Raw genomic sequence first — 24,809 nt, 5'->3', positions numbered from 1 at the left:
AGTTACCTTCTTTGTCAGATGCTATGTGTTGACAGCTTGATTTGTTTGTGTGTTTCTTTTTGATGGCTGTGTTAAGGCTTAGGTGTGACCCAGTCCTATCAATGGCTGATGTTACATCTTAATTTGTTACATATCTGTAAAGCACTAAATCAGATTTTGGTATATAATGTTCAAGAAAATTTCAAATTTCTTCTGTTGCTAACAAATCCTCCATATTTCAGATGCTGGATACTTCATGTATTTTGAAACTATGGGTGGAAAGACTGGTCAGAGTGCCATTCTGGAATCCCGCATCCTTTATCCGAAAAGGACAGAGCAGTGTCTTCAATTCTTTTATAAAATGACAGGAAGCCAAATGGATAAACTTGTTCTTTGGATGAAAATGGATGACGGAACTGGAACCATTCGCAAGCTAGTTAAAGTTGAGACTTTTCAAGGTATGGACTTCTGAAACTTGTGAAAAATCACTTTAAGAGTTTAACATCAGTTAATTATGGCCTATAAACCATGAAACTGTTGGTCGCATGTATTGCTGTGTAAAGAATTAAGACTTTATAATTGCAGTGTGTGGAATAATGCCTTAGTCCAAATGTTATTGCTCCTTCATAATGCATCAGTCAACCAAGTAAAGGGAACTTAGGAGAGATAATGGAGGAGGTCCAGCAGATATGGATCATGTCCAACAGATACATTGTACTCAATACCTGTGATGAAAAGGAGAATTTTATAGGCCTCTGCCAGCATGCTTGTTGCTGGGAGGCCCAGAAAATGTTCTCAGGTGGCCTTGCCAGTGCCCTTATGATGCCTCCAACCTGTCTGCAATGTTACGAGATGCAAGTGAGGTCAAAAGTGGAACAACCACTCTCCCTCTAATTGAGACCCTTGGCTGATCAATCAACACTTAAAGGTCGCTTCCCTCCTGGTTTTAATTTTTAGATTGGCAGGGGGAGTTCAGGAAAGTGGGAAGATGCAGCAGGTTACCCTGCTCGGGCTTTGTGTAGGAGAGGTGGGATGTGCACCTTTCTCACTGGTCCTCTTCCCCATGATCCACCCCCCTACACCTCACCAGGGCCTCCCTCCTCACCTGGCCTCGCCATCAGGAACCCACCCGACAGGCCTTCCCTCCTGGTTGCGAATCCCTGGACTTACCTGGTCCTCTTGAGTCTGACACCAGACTTTTGGGACTGCTTGTTGTGCTAGCAGTGGCCACCATTCCAGGCCAGTAAGATTAGCTGGCTGCTTTCTGAGGTGGAACTTCTCCTTGATTGAGGGGTGGAAGAATCATCTCCAGCCAATTAATGCTTCCTCATAGAATTGAAAGGCTGCTTGGTAGCCAACATTCCCGTCGACTTTTCAGGTGGCATGATATGAAATTGTACCAACCTGTTAAATTTTGACCTATAGAATATGACCAAGGCATCATGGAGCAGGAAGCTATTCAAGAGGAGATGTGTAGTAGAAAGATTGTGGTTACAGAGAATTCTAAAAACAATAAATTAGTATCCTTTGTAATCAAAATTGAAAGTCCCACTGGGTGTGTTACCTACTTGCTGCCCTAATAAAGACATTTCAAACAACTGGTACATAATCTGGAAAGGGGTGGGAGTATGTTGTTGATCTTTCAGCTTGGCACAACCTTTCAATAAAACCAATTGTATGATTCAAACAAACTGATTGGAACATTGGGTTTAATATTGCGGGGTGCGGGGGAGGGGATAGTGGGGGGGTGGGGTGGGGGGTAGAGAGAAGGTGTGGACAGATCATCACCATCCCAGAAGCATGGAGTCTGCCTATCCCCCGTCATAATGTGCTGCAGGCGGGCTGAACAAGGGCCAAATGGAACTCCAACACCTCTCTGAGAAGGAGATCCTGCCCTCAGGAACTACCAGACAATCTGACTGGCCAGAGCTCCATCAATCCTGACATCATAAGCGTGTATAGTGGGCGATGCAGGAACTACAAGAGGATTAGAAAGGAGGCGCCTGGATTTTGGAGATAGCTAAGTCTTGGTCTCGAACAGGAAGGGGTTGGGCATGCCAAGGAAGTGGGCAGAAGGTAGTGGACTGGGTATAATGCTGCTGGCAGTAGAAATAAAGTGTGTGTGAGTGTGTGGGAGTGGGGGGGGGGGGGGGCGGGGGGGGGCTTCTTGGGGGCGTTGCTCTTGGTCCGGAAAGGGCAGTCTCTGAATATTGACCTCCATTCCCAATCTTGAAGAGATTATTTCATAATTTCTGGTGCCCACTCCCACCCAACTGCCCATACCAATGGTTTTGTGGCCTGGGCAGCCTAATCGTCCCTTAATTACCTATTTAAATATGGCAGACGGGCTGCTGATTCACTTCCCGCCTATTATAGTGGTGAGCCCAGAGGTGGGTGGGAAAGTGATGAAGTGGGCACCCATCCTATTTGACATGCCCACACTCACCACCAGAAGCACACCCATCTGCGGGTGTGCATCAGGCAGGCATGTAAATTATAGCCTATTATTTTTCTATTTATTATTCAAGAACCACAACTGAATGAAAATTGATTTACTCTGTTCAAATTCATTCACATATTGTCCTCTATGAATGATTTCTTTACTCAAAGCTGCGAACAACATGGAAGTCTGCAATGAATTTAATTATACTTTAAATCTGTAAGTAGGACTGTCTACAGAAGCCTGTTGAACTTGTAGCAAAACTTAAATGTCTAAATGTTTGCACTAAGCAGCACTTTCTCCTTTTCTGTAGCTGATGGCACCCATTCATGGAACATCGCACATGTGACTTTTAATGCAAAGGTCAAGTTTCGTTATCTCTTCCAAGGTATAGTTGGGGATCACCCAAATTCTACCGGTGGCATTTTCCTGGATGATATTGCTTTTACTGAAACTCGCTGCCCTAATGGTGTCTGGCAAATAAAGAACTTCACTGATATTCTTCAAAAGATGGGACGTAACGATACTTTAACAAGTCCACAGTTTTATAGCCCAGAAGGTTATGGTTATGGCCTCCTTTTATATCCTCATTCTCGTTATGAAAACTACACGGGGATCTTTTTCCATCTGTACAGTGGTGAAAATGATGGTGTCCTCGAATGGCCAGCCGGGAACAGGCAAGCCCTTGTCACAGTAATGGACCAAGATCCTGATGTAAAACTTAGAATGTCATCCAGTAGAAGCTTCACTACAAATGGGAGTAAAGTAATAGAAGGTGAGAAAATGAAATTATATATTTCCAAAGGAACTCCTGTACAATGCTGTAGAGTGGGAATGTTACTCCATTAGAAACGTATGGGCTCACTGAGCGTAATAACCTCTCAATTCTTGTTCTCGGTTAATATGATTCATATCTGGCAAAGAGCCCAATTAATTTTGTGTTACATATGTTCTTTTCATTCATTTACTAATGGGGTGTAAATTGGCCATGTATTGCCCAACCCCAATTGCCCTTCTGATTCAACCACATTTCTGTGGGTCTGGAGTCACATGGAGGCCAGAACAGATGAGGACGGCAGGTTTCCTTCCTTAAAGGGCATTCGTGAACCAGATGAATTTTTATGATAATCGGCAATGGTTTTGTGGTAAACACCACTGGTAACACACTACATGTATTACGGTACTGCCACTGTATTACAGGTACCACAGTAAATCCCAGCCTGCTGGCTCCTCCCAGATGGCGACGTATAAAAGTGTATGCTCTCCTGCACTGCTCCCATTCTGGTTCCAGCTGCAGGAGGCACAACATCTTGTGCAATAAAGCCTCGATTGTTTCACCATTCTCGTCTCGTGGTAATTGACGGTACATCAATTTATTGCACAAGATTTTTAAAAGGTGAACATCTTAATCAAGCCTGATCGCCTGGAGCTGAACCCTCACGCAGCTGATGTCACGTCCATCTTCGAGCACTGGCTAGCCTGCTTTGAAGGCTACCTCAGAGCAGTCACTGAAGAACCCTCGGACCCACAGAAGCTCCAGGTCCTCTACTCACGGGTGAGCCCTCAAGTTTTTCCCCCCATCCGGGACATGCCCACCTACACAGAAGCAATGGCAGCACATCAAGTCTGTGAATCAAGTGTATGCCAGGCACCTCCTGGCCACGAGACGGCAACTCCCGGGGGAGTCTCAGGGCGATTTCCTGCGGGCCCTACGGATACTCGGTGGGAACTGTAACTGCCAGGCAGTTTTGGCAGTCCAGCACACCGAACTACTAATCAGAAACGCTTATGTCACGGGCATTAAGCCTACTTACTTTCGCCAGCGGCTATTGGAAGGGGGTACGCTCGACCTTGCAGAAATTGTGCAGCTTGCTAACTCACTAGAAGTGGCCTCCTGCAACCTGGAGGCCTTCACCTCCGACCACGTGAATGTTGCTTGCATAGACTTCAATAAAGCCTTTGACAAGGTGCCTCATGGCAGACTGGTACAACAGGTTAGGTCACACGGGATCAAAGGTAAGGTGGCAAGATGGATACAGAACTGGCTCGGTCACAGAAGGCAAAGGGTAGCAGTACAAAGGTGTTTTTCTGAATGGAAGGTTGTGACTAGTAGTGTTCCACAGGGATCTGTGCTGGGGCCTCTATTGTTTGTAGTATACATAAACAATTTGGAGGAAAATGTAACTGGTCTGGTTAGTAAGTTCGCGGATGACATCGATGTTGGTGGAGTGGGAGATAGTGTGAAGATTGTCAGAGGATACAGCAGGACATAGATAAGTTGGAGATTTGAGCAGAGAAATGGCAAATGGAATTTAATCCAGACAAATGTGAGTTAATGCACTTTGGTAAGCCTAGCATAGAGGGGAAATATATCGTAAATGGCAAAACACTTAGGAATATAGGAAGTCTGAGAGATGTGGGCGTGCAGGACCACAGATCTTTGAAAGTGGCAAAACAAGTGCACAAGGTAGTCAAGAAAGCATATGGAATGGTTGCCTTCCTTGGACGGGACATCGAGTATACAAGTCATTCTACAGTTGTATAGAATCTTGGCAAGCCACACTTGGAATATTGCACACAATTCTGGTCGCCACGCTACCAGAAGGATGTGGAGACTTTGGAGAGGGTGTAGGGGAGGTTTACCAGGATGTTGTCTGGTCTGGAGGGTGTTAGCTATGTGGAGAGGCTGAATAGACTTGGACTTTTTTGATTGGAATGACGCAGGATGAGGTCAACAAGATTATGATGAGTATGGATAGAGTGGATGTACAGGCACTCTTTTCCAGGGTGGAGGGGTCAGTCACCAGGGGGCATAGGTTTAAAGACTGTGGGGCAAAGTTTAGAGAAGATGTGCGAGGCAGATGTTTTACACAGAGGGTGTTGAGTGCTTGGAATGCATTGCCAGGGGAGGTTGTGGAAGCAGATACATTAACAGCGTTCAAAAGGCGTCTCGACAAATAACTGGATAAGATGGGTACAGAGGGCTACGGCACTAGGGAGTGCTGAGGGTTTTGGCCAAGGGTGGTACCGTGACCGGTACATGCCTGGAGGGCCAAAGGGCCTGTTCCTATGCTGTATTGTTCTTTGTCCTTTGTTTTACCTTCTCTATCGCCAATAAAGCAAAACCCATCACAGGTCAAAAAACACTTCTAAATAAAGTTAGCAAACACAGGATTACTGCCGGCCTCTGGATAAAAGTTATTTTGTCCGACTGCTTGAAGAGAGAGAGATCCTTTCAGAAAACAACGAGCAGATCCCTGTTGGTCAGATTAATGCTGAATCTGACAGTCTTCTGCAAAAGCTGCTGTTTAGTTCACAGGCTCCAGAAACTAAATGAAAACTGCCTGCTACAGACTTGGTTCCTCCCATTAATTACATCACCTTTATCCTACTCAAATCCCATGATCTACTTCCTTAAGCTTAAATACAATGGGCACGATTTTTCCACTGCATTGCACCCGGTGCTGATCATGGCACACCGGGTGTATCACAGGAGAGGCCCAAATCGGGCTTCATGCTGGGCGCAAACCCATGCGTGAATCACCCAATGCAATCTAGATCAGGCCCCGGGCTAACCAGATAAACATATTAAATGACTCATTTAAATATGCATGGCCAATTTGAGGCCACTTTCTCCCAACAGTCTCGGCCGCACCGATGAGGTCTCAACTGGACACCGATTGGAACTAATCTCCAGGTGTGATGGCCACTCCAGGGGTCTCAGAGGCCATTGGAGCCTCCCGTGTGGTTGGGGACTTGCCTGGTTGTCACTTCCAGGGTGCCAGGACCACTGCCTGGGTGCTAGGCTAGCAGTGCCATGGTGCCCTGATACCAAGTTGGCACTGCCAATGGCAGAGCCTGAGGGGGGCCATGCCCATGCAAAGAAAGGGTGAAGGATGGATGAGGGGGGGATAAAGGGGTGTATGAGGGGGGTCATAATGGTTGGTGGCATTCTGAAAGGGGGGGTCCTGAAAGAAGTGGGGAGGGTATTAAATGGGAGGCCCTTAGCGACCCCATAGCGGGGTCTGTTCACTTGGGGGGAGGATACCCATTTCTGCAGGTGTGATATTGTCTATGGGTGAGGAGGTGAGGAGGACCCTCGATCTCACTTAGAGAGCAGGGCACCCTTTCAAAATGGCGCATCAATCTTTGAGGAGCCATCTCACCTGCATGTTCAGCTCTCCACTGATAAAACATTTCCAAATGTGGACTAGGGAGAAATTCGCTAAGGCCCCCAAAATTGATTGAGTGTGGGTGCAGCCAGGTCTGCACCAAAAAGCCCCCCCCACCCCCCAACCACCAAAATGATGTTTTTTGGGGAGAATTGCACCCTTTTGTCTCTAATTATCTACTCTCCAGAGAATCCCCAGAAATCATAACATAACATGTGATACATTCATCACATTCTGAAACAAGAACAATCTTGCCAATTGTGTGTAATGTTACAAAAAAGTCATCAAGCATTTGACTTTTTAAAGGTGTGTTTCAAGGTTGTGCTCTTGAGAAGGTCTTCTGCCAGACACAAGTATTCAAAAAATTACAGGTGAACTGACCACAATTCTTCATCCAGATTCTTCAAACGCAGTGCAAACACAGAAAAGTGTCCCATTGTTGCCTATTTGATCATCAGAATTGTCTAATGTTTACTCCCAAGTTGATCAGCTAGTTACCCTTTTGGAGCATAATGGTCTTTTCTTGTTGCCTAAAGTTCTTCTGATCATAGAGCCATATGACACTAAATGAATGCTTATTGGCTGTTTGATAAGGAAAAAAACATGCGCGAGATTCTCTGTCGGCCCATGCCGAACGCGATTGGGCAGAGAATAGGTTTTGACACCAAAATCGTGGCTGGTGCCACGTTCACGCCTAATTGCAATTCTCCTGTGCCTCGACAGTGGTGTCAATGCGTTCCACTCTGCATGCACAGTAAACGCTGTTGGCATATCATTAGCGGGCCTGACCCGATATTCTCCAGGGCCTCTGCGGTCCTCTGCCACCACTGGGGGGGGGGGAATTCCTGATGACGAGGTTCACTCGTGTTTTCAAAAATCGTGAGCGGGCGCTGTGGCTGATGAGGGGGAGAAAGGGGATACAGAAAGTGTCTAACATCGCCTTAGTGTGCTGACAGTTATGCTGCTGGCCGGGGGGCTTCTTCCAGGGCCGGGGGTGGGGGTAGCGGGGGGTGGCCAGGAGGTGACCTGTGGGGTCAGGGTGGATGAGCACGGAACACAATTGCCGCAGCCTGCCAGGCAGCCATGTGGCTGCATATGTCGCTGACTGCCCACTGTGAACTTAGCGCAACAGGTCCTGTGGGTGCCCCCCCCCCCCCCCCCCCGAGGCCACCCACCTAGGTACACTCTGGCCCCAGCTGACCCATCAGCGGTTGGGCGTGCTCCAGCGCAACCAGTGCCATCTTGTTGGCTTGGATGAGTGTGTGGGGGGACTGGAGTGATAATATGATAATAGGACTTTATAGCGGAATATTTAGAAAGCAGTCGCAGGAGCATGTCAGATTCAACATGGATTTATGAAGGGGAAATCATGTTTGACAAATCTGTTGAAATTTTTTGAAGATATAACTAGTACAGTTGACAAGGGGGAGCCAGTCGATGTGGTATATTTGGACTTTCAGAATGTTTGACAAAGTCCCGCATAAGAGATTATTGTGTAAGATTAAAGTGCATGAGATTGGGGGAAGTGTATTGAGGTGGATAGACAACTGGTTGGCAGAGAGGAAACAAAGAGTAGGAATTAATGGGTCCTTTTCAAAATTGGCAGGCCACAGGGGTCGGTGCTGGGTCCCCAGCTATTCACAATATATATTAATGATTTGGATGAGGGAACAAAATGTAACATCTCAGAGTTTGCAGATGATACCAAGTTGGGTGGGAGGGTGAACTGTGGCGAGGATGCAGAGATCCTACAGCCTGATCTGGACAGGTTGGGCGAGCGGGCAAATCAATGGCAGATGCAGTATAATTTGGATAAGTGTGAGGTTATTCACTTTGGAAGCAAAACCAGGAAGACGGATTACTACCTGAACAGTTGTAAATTGGGAGAGGGGAGTGTGCATCGGGACCTGGGTGTCCTTCCGCACCAGTCACTGAAGGTAAGCATGCAGGTGCAACAGGCGGTAATGAAGGCTAATGGTATGTTGGCCTTCATTGCGAGGGGTTTCGAGTACAGGAGCAGAGATGTGTTGTTGCAATTATACAGGGCCATGGTGAGGCCACACCTAGAATATTGTGCGCAGGTTTGGTCTTCTTTTCTGAGGAACGATGTTATTGCTGTCGAGGGAGTTCAGCGAAGGTTTATCAGACTGATTCCAGGGATGGCCAGACTGTCATATGAGGAGAGATTGGCTAGGTTAGGATTGTTCTCTCTGGAGTTCAGAAGAATGAGAGGGGAACTCATAGAGACTTATAAAATTCTAACAGGATCATGCAGGGTGGATGCAGGGACGATGTTCCCGACAGTGGGTGTGTCCAGAACCAGAGGATTCAGGGTAAACCATTTCGGACAGAGATGAGAAGACATTTCTTCACTCAAAGAGTGGTGAGCCTGTGGAATTCAATACCACAGGAAGTAGTTGATGCTAAAACATTGAATATATTCAAGAGGCAGCTAGATCTAGCACTTGGGGTGAATGGGATCAAAGGTTATGGGGAGAAAGCAGGATTAGGTTATTGAGTTGGATGATCAGCCATGATCTTGATAAATGGCGGCGTAAGCTCGAAGAGACAAAAGGCTTCCTATCTTCCATGTATCTGTGTATCTATGCGGGTGCAGCTTATCAGCCTCTCGAGTGCCAGTCCTGACCCTGGCGAATCTGATGCCGTTTTCCATTGGAATCGATCATGTTCCACATGGAGCCGGTGCTAGCCCCTCAATGGTCGTGAATTGGTCCAGGTGCGGCGCCAGGTTTACTGTCATAGAAGTTCACAAATCCTGCCACAATGTCAACACAGTCTCAGGAATGAAAAATCCGGCCGCATGTCTTGTATATCACCCATCAAACAATCAAACAACAAACTGTGGAAAACCCTGGTTTGCCCTGAATCCTCAGACCGTGACCCCTGATTATTTTGTTGATTAGTTAACAATAACATTTCACAGGGCTGGATTCTTACGCCCCACCCACCTCAAGAACTCCACGTGGACAATGGAGAAACCCATTGACCTGGGGCGGAATTCTCCGGTTGCCGGATGCAGGCGGCTAGAGAATCACACCCACAGTGACAATGTGATATGTTATTGTGCCCTGTTGAATTGAATAAAATATTATCTGCATGATAGTTCCATGCTGACAGTTTTATAGCTATTTTATAGGAAAAGCCTCGTTAGTTCGGCTTACAATTTTCTCTTCAATGGGTTGTGAAGAAAAGATCACTAAAAGTGCAAGACCATCTTTAGGTCACTGGGTACACTTTCTTCTCCACTTTTATATAAGCAACAATTGCATAAGGTTCAAACAATCCAGCATTTCCTCAATCTAATGCGTTATTTAATTTCCACATTTTCTGGAATAGTGCAGAACTATTGTCACACCAATAATTTGCCCGATACTGTGCATTTTAGATTTCAAGAACCAAGATTTGTTTTTAATTTTTGGATGGGATTCTCCGGTCACCGACGGCAAAATCGCGTTTGGCGATCAGCCGGAGAATCCCCGTTTGCCCCGGAATCGGTGGCGCCGCCGCTTTTGCAATGCTCCTCCCTCTAAAATGGCATACGCGGCCTCCGGATGTCACCTGAGGCCCTCCCCTGATGCTCCACCCCCGATGGGCCGAGTTCCCGATGATGTGAAATCCTTTCCTTTTTATTTTTGTGAACCTGGCATGGCGGCTGCGGACTGAGTCCAGCGCCACTACAGTCGGGGGGGGGGGGGGGGTGCCGTTCCGCGGGCGGGGGGGCTTTGGCGAGGGCTGGGAGCTCTGGTGGTGGGTGTTCTGGGGATGGCGAGGCTGATTACAGGGGGGTAGTTTTTGGCAGGCTGGGTCCGCGCCCGGCCGGCACCATGTTGCACCGTGCGGAAGATGCAGGCCGCCGCTGTGCACATTCACAGCCTCTGACCCGGCAATTTTCCTCCCGTATCTGCAGGTAAAACCGGAGGCTTTACGCTACGTGCCTGCTAGGCCCCCATCAGACGGAGGGTCGGTGCAGCTTTTGCGCCGTTTTTTCAGGCGTAAAACGCCACTGTTCCCACGACGGCGTCAGCACTTAGTCTTCAGACTGGAGAATCCAGCCCATAATGTATAAGGTGGTATGAAAATCATTGATATGACTCAGCTGTGTGAATTTAATTACAGACAGAAATGATACCTTCTTTTGGGACAAGCCTACGCTTACCGGAACATATGATTCAACTTGTGATTGCAACCGGAGTAATTCCTTTGGTTGGTCAGCGTTCATATCACACATGCAGCTTCAACGCAGAAGTTTCTTAAAAAATGGCGACCTCATTATTTTCACTGAGTTTGACGGTAAAGTAACATTTCTTCCCTTATTTTCTTGCTGATTGTTAATTTTTCTTGAGTTCATAACCTTCTTTAGAAATGCTGTTTTTTCTGCCTGTCACTTCACAGCTCCAGGGTCCCAGATTCGATTCCCAGCTTGGCTGACTGTCTGTGCAGAGTTCTCCCCGTGTCTGCGTGGGTTTCCTCCGGGTTCTCCAGATTCCTCCCACAGTCTAAAGATGTGCAGGTTAGGTGGATTGGCCAAGCTAAATTGCCTCTTATTGCCCAACAAAAAAAAAAGTTAAGATGGGGTTACTGGGTTATGGGATAGGGTGGAGGTGTCGACTTCGGTAGGGTGCTTAGGTTAGGTCCGATGTAGACTCGATGGGCCAAATGGCCTCCTACTGCCCTGTAAATTCTATGATTCTTCCTGTATCTTCTTCAGTATTAACACTGAGTGACAATTGTTCTGCTATAAAACTCTTGCAGTGAAATCAGACAAATATGAAACCAGTAAAATGCTTTCAAATAATGTGATGATCTGAGTGATAGCTAAAAAGAGAACGAATGTAGGAGCTCTATTTTTGGATGCACCCATCTAACAGGGATGGAGGTATGGACTGGAGAATTGCTTCATTCAAACCAATGAGTGGAAAATCTGAAACAATGCAAATTGGGAGTGCTGCAATCTACACTCAATCCTCTGATCTGGCTGTCCTGATGACCAAGCCATCGCAAAATTTACTCACTATTTGTAGTATTAAAATGAAATGTACAATAATGTGACATAGTTCTGTTGAATATCAGCAGTCCCTTTCACGATGCAATGAAGCAAATATATGGATTAAAAGTTGACCTCCAAAAATGGCATGTTATGGTAATATGTTGCTTTATCAAACACACCTACTAAGTGTTATGTTTAGAATCTCTGACCAAGGAATATAGAGCTTTGTGCATTGCCCTTTAAATTTTAAAAGATGTTAAGAGCGAAACAGCTGTCTTATTTCAGGATGAGGTTCTGTTGGAGACTGCTTCGGAAAAGTTTGTTTTTGCTTTGTGCTGTCTACAACTCTGATGCAGCTACTAAGTTGCTGAAGTGGCAAGAGGTGAACTCTTGGAGAGAGCCCAACACCTCTTTCCGAAGCTCACTTCAGATTTCTTCATATCTAATTCACTGCGTAAATTTCGGGGAGAACAAAGAACAAAGAAAAGTACAGCACAGGAACAGGCCCTTCGGACCTCTAAGCCTGTGCCGACCATGCTGCCCGACTAAACTAAAATCTTCTGCACTTCCGGGGTCCGTATCCCTCTATTCCCATCCTATTCATGTATTTGTCAAGATGCCACTTAAATGTCACTATCGTCCCTGCTTCCACCACCTCCTCCGGCAGCGAGTTCCAAGCACCCACTACCCTTTGTGTAAAGAACTTGCCTCGTACATCTACTCTAAACCTTGCCCCTCGCACCTTAAACCTATGCCCCCTAGTAATTGATCCCTTGTTGTGAATGTATTGCTGCTACAATTTACCACTGTATATTATTGTATTATGTTGATGCCCTTGTGGGCTCTGCCTGCGGCTCCGCCCCCTCAGGGGTGGTATATAGATCTGCAGCCTGTAGGCGGCACTCAGTACAGAGCAAAGAACAAAGAACAAAGAACAAAGAACAAAGAAATGTACAGCACAGGAACAGGCCCTTCGGCCCTCCAAGCCCGTGCCGACCATGCTGCCCGACTAAACTACAATCTTCTACACTTCCTGGGTCCGTATCCCTCTATTCCCATCCTATTCATGTATTTGTCAAGATGCCCCTTAAATGTCACTATCGTCCCTGCTTCCACCACCTCCTCCGGTAGCGAGTTCCAGGCACCCACTACCCTCTGCGTAAAAAACTTGCCTCATACATCTACTCTAAACCTTGCCCCTCTCACCTTAAACCTATGCCCCCTAGTAATTGACCCCTCTACCCTGGGGAAAAGCCTCTGACTATCCACTCTGTCTATGCCCCTCATAATTTTGTAGACCTCTATCAGGTCTCCCCTCAACCTCCTTCGTTCCAGTGAGAACAAACCGAGTTTATTCAACCGCTCCTCATAGCTAATGCCCTCCATACCAGGCAACATTCTGGTAAATCTCTTCTGCTCCCTCTCTAAAACCTCCACATCCTTCTGGTAGTGTGGCAACCAGAATTGAACACTATACTCCAAGTGTGGCCTAACTAAGGTTCTATACAGCTGCAACATGACTTGCCAATTCTTATACTCAATGCCCCGGCCAATGAAGGCAAGCATGCCGTATGCCTTCTTGACTACCTTCTCCACCTGTGTTGCCCCTTTCAAGGACCTGTGGACCTGTACTCCTAGATCTCTTTGACTTTCAATACTCTTGAGGGTTCTACCATTCACTGTATAAGTCACTGCATTCGCAGGCAGGCATAGATCTAGCTTATTAAAACCACTGTTCACTTCTACTAATCGTCTCGTGTGAATTGATGGCCGCATCACCCCTCTACCCTGGGAAAACGCCTCTGACTATCCACTCTGTCTATGCCCCTCATAATTTTGTAGACCTCTATCAGATCGCCCCTCAACCTCCGTTGTTCCAGTGAGAACAAACCGAGTTTATTCAATCTCTCCTCAGAGCTAATGCACTCCATACCAGGCAATATCCTGGTAAATCTCTTCTGCACCTCTCTAAAGCCTCCACATCCTTCTGATAGTGTGGCGACCAGAATTGACCACTATACTCCAAGTGTGGCCTAACTAAGGATATGTACAGCTGCAACATGACTTGCCAATTTTTATACTCAATGCCCCGGCCAATGAAGGCAAGCATGCCGTATGCCTTCTTGACTACCTTCTCCATCTGTGTTGCCCCTTTCAGTGACCTGTGGACCTGTATACCAAGATCTCTCTGACTGTCAATACTCTTGAGAGTTCTATATTCACTGTATATTCCCTACATGTATCAGACCTTCCAAAATGCATTACCTCAGACTTGTCCGGATTAAACTCTATCTGCCATCTATCCGCCCAAGTCTCCAAACAATCTAAATCCTACTGTTTACTCTGACAGTCCTCACCGCTTTCCGCAATTTCACCGACCTTTGTGTCGTCTGCAAACTTACTAATCAGACCAGTTACATTTTCCTCCAAATCATTTATATATACTACGAATAACAAAGGTCCCAGCACTGATCCCTGCGGAACACCACTAGTCACAGCCCTCCAATCAGAAAAGCACCCTTCCATTGCTACTCTCTGCCTTTCATGACCTAGCCAGCTCTGTATCCATCTTGCCAGCTCACCCCTGATCCCGTGTGACTTCACCTTTTGTACCAGTCTGCCATGAGGGACCTTGTCAAGGACCTTACTGAAGTCCACATAGACAATATCCACTGCCCTACCTGCATCAATCATCTTTGTGACCTCCTCGAAAAACTCTATCAAGTTAGTGAGACACAACCTCCCCTTCACAAAACCGTGCTGCCTCTCGCTAATACATCCATTTGCTTCCAAATGAAAGTAGATCCTGTCTCGAAGAATTCTCTCCAGTAATTTCCCAACCACTGACGTAAGGCTCACCGGCCTGTAGTTCCCTGGATTATCCTTGCTACCCTTCTTAAACAAAGGAACAACATTGGCTATTCTCCAGTCCTCCGGGACATCACCTGAAGACAGTGAGGATCCAAAGATTTCTGTCAAGGCCCCAGCAATTTCCTCTCTAGCCTCTTTCAGTATTCTGGGGTAGATCCCATCAGGCCCTGGGGACTTACCTACCTTAATATTTTTCAAGACGCCCAACACCTCATCCTTTTGGATCTCAATGTGACCCAGGCTATCTACACACCCTTCTCCAGACTCAACATCCACCATTTCCTTCTCTTTGGTGAATACTGATGCAAAGTATTCATTTAGTACCTCGTCCATTTCCTCTGGCTCCACACATAGATTCCCTCGCCTGTCCTTCAGTGGGCCAACCCTTTCCCTGGCTACCCTCTTGCTTTTTATGTACATGTAAAAAGCCTTGGGATTTTCCTTAACCCTATTTGCCAATGACTTTTCGTGACCCCTTTTAGCCCTCCTGACTCCTTGCTTAAGTTCCTTCCTACTTCTCTTATATTCCACACAGGCTTCATCTGTTCCCAGCCTTCTAGCCCTGAAAAATGCTTCCTTTTTCTTTTTGACGAGGCCTACAATATCTCTCGTTATCCAAGGTTCCCGAAATTTGCCATATTTATCCTTCTTCTGCACAGGAACATGCCGGTCCTGAATTCCTGTCAATTGACATGTGAAAGCCTCCCACATGTCAGATGTTGATTTACCCTCAAACATCCGCCCCCAATCTAGGTTCTTCAGTTCCTGCCCAATATTGTTATAATTAGCCTTCCCCCAATTTAGCACATTCACCCTAGGACCACTCTGATCCTTGTCCACCAGCACTTTAAAACTTACTGAATTGCGGTCACTCTTCTCGAAATGCTCCCCTACTGAAACTTCTACCACCTAGCCAGGTTCATTCCCCAATACCAGGTCCAGTATAGCCCCGTCCCTCGTTGGACTATCTACATATTGTTTTAAGAAGCCCTCCTGGATGCTCCTTACAAACTCTGCCCCATCTAAGTCCCTAGCACTAAGTGAGTCCGTCAATATTGGGGAAGTTAAAGTCTCCCATCACAACAACCCTGTTGCTTTTATTCCTTTCCAAAATCTGTTTACCTATCTGCTCCTCTATCTCCCACTGGCTGTTGGGTGACCTGTAGTAAACCCCCAACATTGTGACTGCACCCTTCTTATTCCTGATCACTATCCATATAGCCTCGCTGCCCTCTGAGGTGTCCTTCAACCAGTACAGCTGTGATGTTCTCCCTAATCAGTGTGGATCTAAAATTGCATGACCATGACCCAACACGCAGAATAACAATGTGACTATTGTCAGAGTTTGACAAGTCTTGTTACATTTTCCTTGATACTTTGTGAAAAGCCAGGATACCCATAAACAGATAAGGACCACAGCAAATGCAATTTGTGAATTAGGAGAAGACTTGCAGTCATACAGGGTCTTTAAACCTCAGCAACTCTACACTCAATGATGTACTTTTACATGTAGTCACTCTTATAATGCACTGCCGAAGTTGCCTCTAAGCAGGATTCTAGAGCATTTCCGACATATAGTTGACGTATAGTCACTCCTTTCTCTGTGATGGAAACTTCCTAAGTTCTCTTTGAAGTAACTTATTCTACAGAATCCTTTGCCTAATTGTTGAGGGATGTTTTGCTTCGGATAAAATCTACGCTGTGCTGAACTTTCGTTAGTTACTAACAGGATGACTGGCAAAAAGTCCAATCTGTTAGTTTATTAACGTGATTAACCTCGTAAAGTTCAGACAATCTTCAACTACGAAATTGTAAATTGCACAAAAGCAATCTGTGAGGGATACAGAGTCCAATCACTGCCCATGGAATTGTCACTGCAAGAATCAGCACTTCCAAGGAAGAAATCTGGGAGAGAAAATAGGAGCTAAATTAGACAGCCCCCAAAAGTTTCTCTCAGGATCACGAAACGCAAATAAACAGAGCTAATTATATTGAAGTGCAGGCAGCATGTCAACCTCTTGCTGTCTGCTCATTTAATGATTTCTGTGTATTCACCAAACTACATTCGCTGCACACATAAGGGGCGGCATTCTCCGACCCCCTGCCGGCTCAGAGAATCGACGGGTGGAGGCGTGAATCCCGCCTCCGCTGGCCGCCAGATTCTCCAGCACCGAAGATTCGACGGGGGCGGGAATCGTGGCGCGCCGGTCCACGGGCCCCCCCCCGGCGATTCTCCGGCCCGCGATGGGCCAAAGTCCCGCTGCGGTCATGCCAGTCCCACCGGCGTGAGTCAAACCACCTACCTTACCGGCGGGACTGATGGCGCGGGCGGGCTCCAGGGTCCTGGGCGACCTGGCCCCGGGGGGTGCCCCCATGGTGGCCTGGCCCGCGATCGGGACCCACTGATCCGCGGATGGGCCTGTGCCGTGGGGGCACTCTTTTCCTTCCGCCTCGGCCATAGCCTCCGCGATGGTTGATGCGTAAGTGACCCTTCCCCTGCACACGCGCAGGGATGACGTCAGCAGCCGCTGACGATCCCGCGCATGCGCGGACTTCCGCCGGCCGGCGACGTCCCTTCGGCCTCGGCTGGCGTGGCGCCAAAGGACTTTGCCGCCGGTTGGCATGGCCCCAAGCCCTTCTACGCTCGCTGGTGCGGCGCCAACCCCGCTGCCGCCGGCCTAGTCCCAGAAGGTGCGGAGGATTCCGCACCTTCCGGACGGCCCGACGCCGGAGTGGTTCACGGAGAGCAGGTTGAGGAAGGAGGTAGTTCTAGTCAGGAACAAGTGGAAAAATGTTTAATTTATACAAGCTCTTCCAAAATCTAAGGAAAAGGATGTGGATATTTCTTTTGAAAAGGTAGTTAAACATAAAAATAAATTTGGACATTACTTTTTCAAAGTAAATTGGTAGGTAGAGCTACTGAGGTTAATGCATCATTGTTAGAAGTATTGTATTATAATCCAATTTTTCCAGGGGCAGTACGGTGGCACAATGGTTAGCACTGCTGCCACACGGCTCTGGGGACCTGGGTTCAATCCCGGCCCTGGGTCACTGTCTCTGTGTAGTTTGCACATCCTCCCCATGTCTGCGTGGGTCTCACCCTCACAACCCCAAGAGATGTGCAGGCTAGGTGGTTTGGCCAAGCTAAATTGCCCCTTAATTGGAAAAAAAAGAATTGGGTACTCTAAATTAGAAAAGAAAATCCACTATTTCCATGCTTAACAAATGTTTTTATTTCTTGTTGTTGAAATGAATTAGCATTCCTATGGCTTTGGTGCCTTCCAGACTGACATGGTTTTTCTTCTATTCTTGGCTGTGCATCCCCCCTATTGTACTTTCACTCCATAAGCCAGCCCCTTGCCAAATTAATCCCCTTCCTCTCAACAGCACTAGCAAGGATGTTGGTCGAGTTTAGGTTCACCTGTAGCCAGTCTGACTTATACAGGTCCACCTTCCCACAAATGGACTCCATGATGTGGAGATGCCGGCGTTGGACTGGGGTGAGCACAGTAAGAAGTCTTACAACACCAGGTTAAAGTCCAACAGGTTTGATTCAAACACTAGCTTTTGGAGCACTGCTCCTTCCTCAGGTGAATAAAGAGGTATGTTCCAGAAACATATATAGAGACAAAGTCAAAGATGCAAGACAATGTTTTGAATGCGAGCATTTGCAGGTAATTAAGTCTTTACAGATCCAAAGATAGTGGTAACCCCAGGTTAAAGAGGTGTGAATTGTGTCAAGCCAGGACAGTTGGTAGGATTTTGCAAGCCCAGGCCAGATGGTGGGGGATGAATGTAATGCGACGTGAATCCAAAGTCCCGGTTGAGGCCGTACTCATGTGTGCGGAACTTGTCTATACGTTTCTGCTCGGCGATTTTGCATTGGTGAAGGCCGCCTTGGAGAACACACTTCCAGAGATCAAAGGCTGAATAGCCTTGACTGCTGAAGTGTTCCCCGACTGGAAGGGAACATTCCTGCCTGGCGATTGTCGCGCGATGTCCGTTCATCCATTGTCGCAGCGTCTGCATGGTCTCGCCAATGTACCACGCTTCTGGACATCCTTTCCTTCAGCGTATGAGGTAGACAACGTTGGCCGAGTCGAACGAGTATGTACCCCATACCTGGTGGGTGGTGTTCTCACATATAATGGTGGTACCCACGTCGATGATCTGGCACATCTTGCAGAGATTGCCATGGCAGGGTTGTGTGGTGTCGTGGTCGCTGTTCTGAAGGCAGGGTAGTTTGCTGCAAACAATGGTTTGTTTGAGGTTGCGCGGTTGTTTGAAGGCAAGGAATGGGGGTGTAGGGATGACCGTGGCAAGATGTTCATCTTCATCGATGATGTGTTGAAGGCTTGAAGAGGATGTCATAGTTTCTCCACTCCGGGGAAGTACTGGACAACGAAGGGTACTCTGTCGGTTGTGTCCCGTGTTTGTCTTCTGAGGAGGTTGGTGCGTTTTTTTGCTGTGGTGCATTGGAACTGTTGATCGATGAGTCGAATGCCGTATCCCGTTCGTATGAGGGCATCTTTCAGCGCCTGTAGATGTCTGTTACGCTCCTCCTCGTCTGAGCAGATCCTGTGTATACAAAGGGCTTGTCCATAGGGGATGGCTTCTTTAATATGTTTAGGATGGAAGCTGGAGAACTGGAGCATTGCGAGGTTATCCGTGGGCTTGCGGTAAAGCGAAGTGCTGAGGTGACCGTCCTTGATGGAGATGAATGTGTCCAAGAATGCAAACGATTTTGTGGAGTAGTCCATGGTGAATCTGATGGTCATCTGATTGAAGTCATCGTGTAGTCGTTTCAGTGATTCTTCGCCGTGGGTCCAAAGGAAAAAAACGTCATCGATGTATCTGGTGTATAACATCGGTTGAAGGTCCTGTGCGGTGAGGAGGTCTTGTTCAAACTTGTGCATGAAGATGTTGGCCTATTGAGGTGCGAATTTGGTCCCCATGGCTGTTCCGGCGTCTGGATGAAGAACTTGTTGTCGAAGGTGACGACGTTGTGATCCAGAATGAAGCGGATGAGTTGCAGAATTGCGACTGGAGATTGGCAGTTGTCGGTGTTGAGTACTGAGGCTGTTGCAGCAATGCCGTCGTCATGGGGGATGCTGGTGTAGAGTGCCGAGACGTCCACTGTGACGAGGAATGTACCTGGTTCAACTGGTCTATGGGTGCTGAGTTTCTGTAGGAAGCCCGTCGTGTCGCGAGAGAAGCTGGGTGTTCCTTGTACGATGGGTTTCAAGATGCCCTCGATGTAGCCAGAGAGGTTCTCACACAGGGTCCCATTGCCTGATACGATAGGATGGCCTGGTGTGTTGCCCTTGTGTATTTTCGGGAGGCAGTAGAAATCTCCAGCGCGGGGAGTACGTGGGATGAGAGCACGAAGGGTGCTCTGAAGTTCTGGATCCAAGGTCTTGATCAGTCTGTTGAGTTGGCGGGTGTGTTCCTTGGTCGGATCTGCGGGTAACTGTCTGTAGTGTTCCTGGGTGTTGAGTTGTTGGTACACTTCTTTGCAGTAGTCTGTTCTGTTCAGTAAGACGGTGGCCCCTCCTTTGACTGCTGGTTTGATGACGATGTTGCGGTTGCTCTCAGAAATGGACTCAGTGATCCATGAAACTCGAGCCCTCCCTCCTGCACCATCTCTTCAGCCACGCATTCATCTATTCTATCCTCCTATTCCTATACTCGTTAGCACATGGCACCAGGACTAATCCAGAGATTACAAACTTTGAGGTCATCTTTTTCAATCTGCTATCTAGCTCCCTAAATTTTTGTTGCAGAAACTATGTCGTTGCTACCAATGAGAACCACGACATCTGACTGTTTACCCTCCCCCTTATTAAGAAAGAGTTTTAAAAAATATTTAGAGTACCCAATTCATTTTTTCCCAATTAAGGGGCAATTTAGCATGGTCAATCCACCTACCCTGCACATCTTTGGGTTGTGGGGCGAAACCCACGCAAACACGGGGAGAATGTGCAAACTCCACACAGACAGTGACCCAGAGCCGGGATCGAACCTGGGACCTCGGCGCCGTGAGGCAGCAGGTCTAACCCACTGCGCCACCGTGCTGCCCGTTATTCGGCAAGAGTTAATGTTCCCCAGAGCTTAAGTTAAACTTGGAGCTTTAATTGTTTAATAGACCACATTTATTGTTTGACAGACTGCAGATAAATATAAATGGGGATACAGGTGGCATTGTGGAGTTGGAGGAGAAGTAATTGGAGAACACAATAAAATTGGAGTTGAAGAAGTCAAGATTTGCTTTCCAGTTGTTATTACAAAATTACCATTGGATTTTAACATCCCTGCCCTGTTTCATCGCAGTAATGACTACACTTCAAAACAATGTCATTGGCTTTGGGATACCCAGAGATCATGAAAGGCGCAATATAGATGCAAATATAGATGCAATATAGATGGGCATCACAGTAGTACAGTGGTTAGCACTGTCGCTTCACAGCTCTAGGTTCCCAGGTTCGATTCCCGGCTTGGATCACTGTCTGTGCGGAGTCTGCGCGTTCTCCCCGTGTCTGCATGGGTTTCCTCCGGGAGCTCCAGTTTCCTCCCACAGTCCAAAGATGTGCAGGTTAGTTGGATTGGCCATGCTAAATCGCCCTTTGCGTCCAAAGGGGTTGGGTGGGGTTGCTGGGTTACCAGTATGGGGTGGAGGTGTGAGCTTAAGTGAGGTGCTCTTTCCAAGGGCCGTTGCAGACTCAATGGGCCGAATGGCCTCCTTCTGCACTGTAAATTCTATGTCTAAAGTTTTTCTTTCTTTCAAAAATAGTAAACAGTGGAATAAGCATGTAAGGTATCCATGTGCTAATATCGCAAATAGTAATTTTTAGGCTATGCAATTAAAAGTAAATGTAATAAAACACAATATATGATAGTTTCAACATCTGAGCAGTTGAAAGTTTGGCACTGCTTTACGTGCACTGTGTTACTATTTTCTATGGTGTGGAATGGAGACAAAACAATTCTGGCCTTGACCTGGGTTGTTGAGGGAGAAATTAGGTTCACTTCATGGTTCTCATTATTATTGAGAGATTCTTGATGGCTAGTATACATGTTGATTGTTTTTAGTCTTAACATGGGGTGTGAACAGCACTGGCAAAGCCAACATTTATTGCCCATTATTTAATAATAATCTGCACTCTTATAAAATTGTGCAACCCAATAATTGGATTTAAATGATTTTTTTTTAAAGATCTGACTCCACTGATTAAAAGTGAAGTTCCAATTCGTCCTCCAAAATTTCACGAAAGGCATCGGCGAGCAGTGGAACATTCTGGATATGTACAAGAACACCAGCCTCAGAGCCCCCTCAGATATTTGTGTGACCCTGGATATTGCCTGAATGGTGGAGTGTGTGTTATGACAAAAGGGAAATCAAGTTGCAGGTAGGTGTAGTTTGTTGATCTTGTGTGGAGTTATTCTGAAGGATTTCATTGCTATCCCACTCCAGGTGTAGCATAACATTTATTATACATTGGGCTGTAAATTCTGGGCTCCCCAGCATTGGATTTGGGGAATAGCCCAATGAAGCACTGGGGAATCCCTCTCTGAACTTCCCAGGTGAACATTTGTACAGCAATTGTTCGCAAGAGCAGATTTCCCCTGGACAAATGCACTGCGCTGGGAACCATCCGACAAAGTAGTTTAAGTCACTAACTTTGGATGGTTCTGCCAGCTTTACACTAATCGATATACAGAAAAGGTCAGAAGAAATAAAACCTCTTCTAATTTTTGCATAAGTATTTTAAATATCCAGAATACTCCCTGCACGGGGCATCCTGCACACCCTTGAATCCCCAGGTGACAACCCCACATCCCCTGACTAATCAGTCACCCGCCATGGTGTTCCCCACTCACTGGCCTCCATGGGATTGCCCGATCCCCACCCCTAGGTTCCCCCACCAACATAGGAATCCCCAGCCCACAGACTCGACGCTCATCCCTGATCCAATTCGACCTGTCAAACGAACTCTGACCTCTCCACGTCTCCATCAAACCTCCCCAACTGACCTATGACCCTCCATACTATCCATTTACCTTCTTTCCGAGCTCTCAATTCACGGCGCCTTTCGATCTTAGCTGTTTTACATCAGCCAGTGCAGTAAAAAAAGGGACAAGGCCTCGCTGAATCCGATGCTGTGGGATTATGCTGGGGACCGCAGGGACATTTCGATGCAGGCTCCAAGCAGCTCCAGCCATCGGAGGTTTAAGTGCAGTTTTAACAACAGCTAAGTGTGCTATAAAGTCTTGTTGTTCCAACGGACCTTCCCTTTCTGATGCTGGTTGGCAATTATGGCCCACCGTGATTAGATTTCTTCTTCAATAATTTTCCTGCCTCAGGAAGGATATTAATATCTGACCTCCGGTCACACTATGCAACAGCACTGTACAGCCATTACTTCACATCAGCCAGCCATGTACTCCAAAGGTATATACTTTGTACTTGGTAATTGTAATGCTCTCAACATTGAGAGCAATTTTCAAAGTAAACACCAGGATTCAAATATTTTCCTATTCCTGATGTACCACTATCCAACACCTGTAAAGATTTTGCATTGATAATAGCTGCCAATGTAAATTTTTAAATGTTGTCCTTTAGCATTAGATAATTGTATGTGAGGTTACACATGGAATTGGACATACGTAGGGGCAGTATTTAATGAAGGTTTTGCTCATTGGCCAGAGAGCAAGTGAGAGCAGTAATGGCTGTACGGTGCTGTTGAGTAGTGTGACATCGCCTGCTGAAATCCAGTTGTACTCATTTGGAAAATGTATTCATTTAAACAGCTAAAGAAATAGTTCAGAAACATTAAGAGTATGATGTTTTATCATTTCTGTATTCCTAAGTGCAAAGGGGGAAATTTGCCATAATGTGCCAAATATGAGGCCCCTCTTTTTAACTAGTGTAACCTTCACTGCAACCTTCATTGTCAACTGCAAATGGGATTCAGGACATAAAAATAAATTGAAGAAAAAATAATTTATCAGAGCCTCAGAAAAGTAGGTTGCTATTTCGATTGGGGCCACTGGATGGAATTATGCTGCCCAACGCAGGCATGCTGGGCCGAATGGCCTCTTTCTGTGCTTCATCATCCTATCATTATATAAGCGATGAAATACATCATGCTAGGTATAATCTGAATGCAGGTTCTCAGGTTTGTTTATTATGGCCCCAAATAATATGTGCTTTGGTAATGGACAGTGATGTTGTTCACTATTTTTTTCAGATGTGCCTCGACTCAAACACACCTGTACTTCGGTGAGCGCTGTGAAACAGCTCAAATTCATGGGTCTCTCTTTGGAGTAATGATTGGAGCAACTGCAGGGGTGATAGCACTGGCCATTGCTATTATTAGCATGATTACAAAAACACATAATTGATACTATATAAAGCATAAAGATGCCTGGTTGGAAACCTTTGTTGCTCTCAGATTCCAATTAATTATAAACATTTTAGTAATTTTTATATTTTGTTTGAGTTACCGAGGGAATCATAGCTTTATGAGTATATATTAATTTCATGAAGTTTGAACTGTGTTTATGGATAGTCATATTAAACATTTAATTGAAATAATTACCATACATACTCATGCACAGGATGACCACACATAAGTTGACACTTATTTTCCAGCCAGACGTACTCCCAGAAATAATCTATCACCCTTGTAGAAATTATTGGAGACCCAGCCCTTTGTCGCAAAATGGTAGAATTTCAAATACTGATTTAACTATGAGATTTCAAGAATCCATTCAAAAATTGTCTTTGATGGATAGAATGATTTACTTGATTCAAACTTTGGTACATTTCATATTACAACCTCGATCTACTGCTATTCTTGTTTTACAAGTGCACCAAAGGAAATCATCATAGATTATCAGAGAATTTACAGTGCAGAAGGAGGCCATTCATAGAATCATAGAATCATAGAAGTTTACAGCATGGAAACAGGCCCTTCGGCCCAACCAGTCCATGCCGCCCAGTTTTTTACCATTAAGCTAGTCCCAGTTGCCCGCACTTGGCCCATAACCCTCTATACCCATCTTACCCATGTAACCATCTAAATGCTTTTTGAAAGACACAATTGTACCCGCTTCTACTACTACCTCTGGCAGCCCATTCCAGACACTCACTACCCTCTGAGTGAAGAAATTGCCCCTCTGGGCCCTTCTGAATCTCTGCCCTCTCACCTTAAACCTATGCCCTCTAGTTTTAGACTCCCCTACCTTTGGGAAAAGATGTTGACTATCTACCTTATCTATGCCCCTCATTATTTTATAGACCTCTATAAGATCACCCCTAAGCCTCCTACGCTCCAGG

The 24,809-nt window shown here is 46.3% G+C and overlaps 1 protein-coding gene across 1 annotated transcript in view; it reads left to right on the top strand.

The window, feature by feature from the left end:
* Window positions 1-24,446, top strand: part of LOC140410575 (meprin A subunit alpha-like) — a 42,427-nt gene extending 17,981 nt beyond the window's left edge. The window contains exons 10-14 of the mRNA XM_072498842.1: window positions 222-437; window positions 2,733-3,194; window positions 10,729-10,902; window positions 21,684-21,876; window positions 23,719-24,446. Coding sequence (XP_072354943.1) covers window positions 222-437; window positions 2,733-3,194; window positions 10,729-10,902; window positions 21,684-21,876; window positions 23,719-23,872 — 1,199 coding nt within the window. The 3' untranslated portion in view covers window positions 23,873-24,446. The remainder of the gene's footprint in view (window positions 1-221; window positions 438-2,732; window positions 3,195-10,728; window positions 10,903-21,683; window positions 21,877-23,718) is intronic.
* The last annotated feature ends 363 nt before the right edge of the window (window positions 24,447-24,809 follow it).

This window comes from Scyliorhinus torazame, chromosome 4 (assembly GCF_047496885.1).
Source record: "Scyliorhinus torazame isolate Kashiwa2021f chromosome 4, sScyTor2.1, whole genome shotgun sequence".
NCBI lineage: Eukaryota > Metazoa > Chordata > Chondrichthyes > Carcharhiniformes > Scyliorhinidae > Scyliorhinus > Scyliorhinus torazame.
The sequence above is the reverse complement of the archived record's forward strand: the minus strand, read 5'-3'. Positions and strand labels throughout refer to the sequence as shown.